General features: G+C 49.3%; 1 protein-coding gene across 1 annotated transcript; it reads right to left on the reverse strand.

Moving 5' to 3' along the window:
• Positions 1-715: 715 nt before the first annotated feature.
• On the reverse strand, positions 716-6,543 carry R3HDML (R3H domain containing like; the record flags this gene model as incomplete). The annotated part of the gene is made up of 5 exons (XM_081149481.1): positions 6,171-6,543; positions 3,679-3,797; positions 3,431-3,563; positions 2,200-2,315; positions 716-848 (listed from the first exon to the last, which is right to left on the reverse strand). The coding sequence occupies exons 1-5, from the start codon at positions 6,426-6,428 to the stop codon at positions 716-718; spliced, it is 759 nt and encodes a 252-aa protein (XP_081005607.1). The 5' UTR covers positions 6,429-6,543.
• Between the last annotated feature and the right edge of the window lie 534 nt (positions 6,544-7,077).

Below are 7,077 nucleotides of genomic sequence, written 5' to 3' on the forward strand. Positions count from 1 at the left end.
GGGGAGAAAGAGTTCCCTCAGGCCAACTTCGGATTTTGCCTCAGTCCTGAGTGCTCAGAAGTGTCTGAAGGAGAGGTCAGAGCCTGAGCTCCAACCTGGGTACCTTCGCAGACCAGCTGTGCAGCTCTCAGTAAGTTACACGCCTTCACTGAGCCTCAGTGTACCCATCTGTGAAAAGGGGGGCCTGGTCCCTGTGGTGGCTCCAGTAATAAGAAATAGGAGTGGGCTGTCCACAAGCTAATTTCAATTATTTTTATAAAAGTTCGGATCTAAAATGTTCCCAACTCAAGGAAGGGACTACAGGCTGCCCCGAAGCTGGTTGGTTATTACTGGATGAATAAAGGTGGGTTTCAAGGTTAAGGTTATTTAATAGATACCTTTTATTGGATGGCCAAAGACTTGTGAGTGTGAGGCCTGAGAATCACAAAACTCCTGCCACTGCCCCTTCCAGCCCTGGCTCTCTGAGAACTGAGTCAATTAAAAGAGCAGGCCTCTTTCCTGGAGGCCAGAGAAAAGAAAGATGCAACTGAGGAAAAAAGGAAGGCAGGGCAGTCGTTGTCTTCTGGCACATGCTAGACATTTAGGAAATGGAATCTGGAAGAAAAATTCAGATCAGTGAAGAGAGTCCAATTCATGTCTTAAAAAAACAATTATTCAGAGAGAGACCCTTAGAGGGTTAGGCCTACCCGGAGGCCCCTCAGAGCCCAGGGAAAATTCAGGACCACAGGAGCCGGTTGGATTTGAGCCCAGAGAAGCACATATTGTTACTGCAGCTGCCTTGGTAACTGGGGGGGCAGGCGGAGCATGGCCTCCCCATCTTGTATGGTGCCTCTCCAATCCAGTTACCCCTGGAATAGAAAAGGTCCCAGGGAGACAGGGTCAGGGGACAGAGGAGAGTTACGTGAGCAACCTTCACACAGGTTTCCAAATCTCAGCACCACCACTGACTGGCCTTGCGACTTTGGGCAAGTCACATCTGCAAGCCTCAGTTTCTTCATCTGTACCACCAAGAGAAGACTTCCCTCCGGCACAGGGGTGCCGTGAAGCTGAAACAGTGCAGCCATGTGTGCGTGCACCTGCCTGGCACACTGGGGACCCTGGTAAGTGCTAATTTTCTTATTCTTTCCACCACCCCTCACCCCTCACCCCGGGTCAGGCAGGTCTAAGTTCCGGGCCTGGGCCTGGGTTCTGCCACTTGCCAACTGGTGACAGAATAAACCACCTCATTTCTTAAGCCAGTATTTTGTCCTCTGAATAAAATAAATAAGTAAAATAGTGTCTGTAAAAAGTATGTGAAGACACCGTGACGTGTAAGAGTTTTGTGCAAAGGAGGACTCGGACAATGAGGGGTGAGTGTAATTCAGTCACGGGGGGACGTGCCCATGAAGCCTCCTCCTGGCCACCGCTGGACACTTATTTATTCAACGGTCTTATCCCAAATCCCTCCTAACTGCTCCTAAGTTAGTCCTTTCAACCAACCGTGGCCTTTGTGGGGAGGGGGGCTGGGAGCCTTTGCTTCTTGGTTTCTCTTTGGGGTAAATAAAAAGTTTTGGAAATAGTGGTTGAACAACATTGTGAATGTGATTGATGCCACTGAGTTGTACACTTAGAAATGGTTAAAATGGCAAGTTTTATGTTATATATTTTTTACCACGGTTTTTAAAAATTAATAATGCAATAGCCCTGGCTGGTGTCGTCCAGTACACCGAAAGGTCGCTGGGGCACATGGCCCAGTCGCGGGTTCCGTGAGCCCGGGAGAGTGTGATTAGCTGGGGCCTGCCTGCCTGCAGGGCGCATGAGTTTCTGGTTGACTCTTTCAGGTGGTGAGCTCGAGGGGGCCCTGCCCTTGCAGGGAGAGGCCTGTGGTTGTCCAGTGTTGCCTGTCAGTGGGGGTGCAGGTCTAATTCAATAGTGAAATATTTGCAAGCCCACTTGGCTGGCGGACCCAAACCACATTCTCCAGTATTGACTTCATCAGTGTGACTGCCTGTCCACCTGCCTCGGTCCTCTGTCTCCCACTTGGGTAAAGGAGGATTATTTACGGACTCTAAGACTACCTACATGTATGGCATCGAGGTTACTCAGAGTGGAGGAAGGCAGGGCGTCCTGTGTGTGTTCCTTTTCTTTGAATTCTGCCTCTGCCACCTCAGAATCCACCTTCCTGCCCCAGAGCCCCCTCCGTCCCAAAGCTGCACTTACTTAATAGCATAGTTGCAGACCAAGTACACTGCCTGGTGCCAAGTGCTGCCCCAGACGCGGATGCTGCCGCAGGTGTGGATGGCACAGCCCAGCCGGTTGGAGGATGCCCACACCATCTGAGGAAGGACACACACAGGGAGGCTGAGAAGGATTCGCTGGGGCCCAGGTTCCTGGGGGCTGGGAGGCTCCGGGACTTGCTTCAGGGTGGGCGCATTAAGTGCGGTCTGTCTGTTCCAAGCTGAGGGGGCTGGAAGCATATTGTACTATAATGTTTCTCAATGTTTTTTTACTACAGCCAACAGTAAGAAATAAATTTTATATTGTTACCCTGTGCAAGCACACACACACAATTGGAACAAAAATTTTATGAACCAATATTTAATCTTATTGTGTGTGAAATATGCTAATATTTTGTCCTGTTCTATTAGCCTTTCTTTCTTTCTTTCTTTCTTTCTTTCTTTCTTTCTTTCTTTCTTTCTTTCTTTCTTTCTTTCTTTCTTTCTTTTTCACTGTTTGAAAATCATTGTTGTGCTGGAGGTTAAAATACAAACTTTGGAGTTAAATAGGCTGGGATCAGAATCTCACTATCACTAGCTGAGTGACTTGGACCAAGTCACTTAACCACTCTGTGCCTGTTTCTAAAATGGAGGTAATAATATCTCATGGGATGTCAGGAAGAGCATTTGGTTTAGGCTTCACATTTCCTAGAAGGTCTCAAATTGAGGCTTTTGACATTAACTCCAAATGAGTCACAGAGAGACCGAGAGGACTGAAAGAAGATATTTGTCATGCAGTTGGAAGTTCCTGTCTTATTTCTTGCAATATTATATTGCATTGTATTTTTACGTGTGATATTAACAGTCAAAACATACTATTCTTGTAACCTTCTTTTGGCATTTCTTCCTTTTTTTTTTTTTTTTTAAGATAATGGGAGCCTTAGAAAATAGAAGATACCAGAAAATGCTTGGACCTATTGAATTCAAAAGCACTCTTGAACTTGTCAACCACACGTCTTCATTTTGGGGTCAAACAGTCTGGTCCCCCCACCTCAGACACTCAAAACCAGATCCAGTTCATCTCAGTTCAACTTTCCAGGAAAGTGCCTACTACATAAAAGGAAGTTCACAGGGGGCTCTGTTTTATTTTTAATTTCTGTTCTACCACAAGCTTTTTTCTTCTAAGGGACCAGGATTTGTTCCCCTATCAGCCCCCGGTCCCAACAAAGGGGTACCTGGGTGTAGTGGGAGCACACAGGGCCACTGCAGCGCCAGGGGCAGTGTGGGCTACAGTCCTTTGGGGCTGGAAACAAGTAGTGCCGCTTCTCCTCGGACCAAGACTTCACGAGATCCACCACTGAGCGGTACCTGGGGAGGCAGGGAAGATGGAAGACACGGGGTGGGGGAAAGGAAAAGTCTGTCACCAACCTGCTTGGTGACCTTGTTCAATGACTGAGCGAAGGACGGGCAGAGGGTCGCTCACCGGCCCGAGTGGATGGAGAGGTTCTGGCCCACGTGTCTCATCAGCTGTGAGGGCCCGTGGGCCCAGATGCACTGGGTGGCCCAGGCCTCGGCAGACCTGGCCAGCCGCTCGTCCCAGATCTGGGGGAAGAAAAGCCATGCAGTTCCCTGGGGAGCCACCACCATCATCACAGTGTCCGGACATGCACATTTTCCTGGTGCCGTGACTCCCCCAACCCTTGGAACCCTGTAATAATCCACTTGACAGATTAGAAAACAGGCTCAGAGAAGGCCGATGACTTCAAGGTCAACAGCAAGTCCAGCCGACATGCATGCCCAGCTTAGTCTGGTGCCCTCCCTCCTCCCTGGACTTCAAGATTGGGGCTCTCTGCTGTGAGCAGGGTTCCAGGGCATTGGTCCAGGGGTTCTCAGCAGTCCCTGGGAGTGGCTGAGCCCAGGGTAATGGGAAGAGAACTGACTTTTTAATTTCATTTATTGTATTTTTAAAATGCATTTATTTTAACTTTAAAAATACTTCATTCAAAAGATTTTTTTGAATAATGAAAACATGCACAAGTTTAATATGTAAAATGTCCAAAGGAGAAGCCGAATCTCCATCCTACACTTATCCCTCCAGCCACCGTGCCGTGCCCCCTAGAGGCAGCCTCACTGTGAGTTTCCTGTGCCTCCTTCCAGAAATAGTCTAGATCTCTACAAGCATATACAATATGATTACACATATCATTCTACAAGATACATATATATTTTTTTGACAAATGGAAGCATGCTAGGCATTCTCTTCAGCACCGTGCTCTTTTCACGTGACAAGATAGGTTATCTTGGCAACTATTACACATCCGTTCATAGAGAATGCCCTCTCATCTTTCATAACAGCTTCATCATTTTGCAACATATGAATGTTCCAAGTTTTATAACCTGAAAAAGCATCACTTAAAAAAAATACTAGTTCCCTTCGGGCTCTGACTTCCTGAGATTCTCTGAGTTATTTGTTCATTCAGCAGATATTGAACAGTATTTCTAGGCACCGAGGACTCAGTGCACTGGGCTGGAACTTGCTTGGGGCCATGGTAGAGAAAAGGCCCTTCGAGTAGGGATATCTGCCCTGTGGGCAGAGCCAGCTAGTGAAGAAATGGGGGCACCAGCTCATGGTCTTTTGGGAAAGCAGAGAAATGTTTCCTTCATTCTATAAAGAGGTAAACTGAGGGAAAGGACATGCTAACATCAAACCCACATTCACTGATCCGAGGTCCCTACCTCTCTCTGCTCTACACTGCATGCCACATTAAACACCTGTTGAAGTGAGTGCCTTGCACACACAACTGGCGTTCAATAAATGTGTCATTTGTTTGAAAATGGAGGGCCTTCATGTGCCAGTTGATGTGTTAATAAATGAATGAGTCAATGAACAAACAAATGTTCTCCCACCTCTAGCTGCCTGCCATTCCTGCTTCTCTCCCCACCCTTCCCCACACCTTATCCCTACCTGACATTATATTCTCTATATATTGTGTTGATATTTGTTTTCTATCATCCTCACTAAAATGTAAGTTCCATGAGGGAAGGGCATTCATCCATCCTATCCTGGGTAGTGTCCACGAGGCTTAGTGTGGTGCCTGGCTCCAAACAGGCACTAGTAAGTAAGTGAATGGACACGTTGCAAAAGAATTTGGTGGCTTTTGTGCAGCGAGTCTTAGAGGGGGTGGGACTGGCAATGTCTTTCCTGAAAGAAATCTGTGCGTGGGCTGGAAGGTTATGTCTCCAGACTGGGTTGGGGACAAAGGTCCCAGAGGAGGGCTTGTGATGAAAGGTTTTCTCCTTCACTCTGGGAGGCTGGGGTAAGAGCGACCCGCCCTGTCTCTTTGAGGGCAGACGCCTCTACTTCCTCCCAGGGTTAGCTGCTGATATTTCCCAGTGGGACACCCCCAGGTACAAACTACCTCCACAGCTCCAAACTCTGCCTCCACAAGCTGGCTGAGGACTGTTTGGGTATGTCCATCACACCCCTGGGGCAAAAAGACAATGGCATGGAAAGCTCCAGCCACTCACCCCCTGCAGGTCCCCAGCGGGGAGCCAGAATTCTTGGGCAGAGTATTGTGCTGGTTAAGACAACAGCCTTTAGCAGCAGGCACACTTGGGTTGGAATCTTAACTGGGTGACCTTGGGCAAATTAATTCTCTGCATCTCAATTTCTTTATTAGGAAGATGAAGATGACCGGTCCCACTTTGAAGGAAGAGTGTCCTCAGGGTTATGAGAAGTGCCTGGTGCACAGTAGGGGCTCCACAAGCAGCAGTCTTCTGCCCCGACTCCCTGGAGGGCCTGTGTAATCACCTTGGTGTCCTCATCCGTGAAATGGGCAGACTAAATCCTGCCCCAGACAGCTACCCAGATACTGGCTTGTGGGGCCGGGCTGGTGAGTGGTCCAGCCCTTCCAGGATAGGTTGAGATGAGTGGTGTTCACTGGCAGGGGGGCTGGGGAGGGCACGGGGACTCACCATATACTCCATGTTGGCAGCCGGTGGGTGCACGCTGGCCCTGATGTGGTTGTGATAATCCAATAAGGCACTCATGTCGCGGGCAGAGATGTGGCGCTTCCGCCGGTAGTGGGGCACCCCCAGGCCACTCAAGGGTTGCACAGCTGTGCCGTCAGTCCAAGCCAGCACTAGGGTGGTATTGGGCATCAAGGCGTTCACTGTCTGGCTAGCCCAGAAGAGCAGGACTGCCAGGCCCACAGTGCTGGGCAGCAGGGACATTGCTGGCTGAAGGGGTCACACGTCTGCCTTGTGCAGTCAGAACTGGCTGCCTGGAGGGGGCGGGCATAAGGGCACCGAACCTTGAGTGTTCTCCAGTATTGCCACCCCAGAGGATGCTAACCCTGGGAATTTGGCAAAGACCTCCTGACTCAGCTCTGGTCCAGGGGCCCAGCACCCTGTCCTTCCCACCCCAGTGGACTGAGTGGATCGGGCAACAGGAAAAAATGCCCAGACAGTGGCTAATCTGGACCAGGACCTGGGGTGAGGTGGTGCCCCCACTTCAAAGCCAGGGCTCCATCCCACCAGCCCTCCCCACCCTGGACACCCTCTTCACCCATCCTGCCTAAAGTGGGCTCCTTCAGTGCCCCCAGGGGGGCAGGGCCAACCTCCAAGCTCTTGTCCCTGAGCTGCACTTTCAGGATTGAGAGCAAGACACAGAAAGAACCAGATGTGGAGAATGAAAGAGGCAGAGAGAGAGGGGAAAAGAGAAACAAAAAAATGAGCGAGACCAGAAAAAGAGATACAAAGAAACGGAATGAAAGAAATAGAACATGGAAAAAAAGCACATGAGAGAGACAGAAAGAGGAGAGAGAGAGAAAGACAAAGGGAAAAAAAGAACAGAGAAGAGGGAGAGAGAAATAGACTGAAG

The sequence above is a fragment of the Miniopterus schreibersii genome, assembly GCF_964146895.1.
Source record: "Miniopterus schreibersii genome assembly, chromosome: 10".
Taxonomy (NCBI): Eukaryota; Metazoa; Chordata; class Mammalia; order Chiroptera; family Miniopteridae; genus Miniopterus; species Miniopterus schreibersii.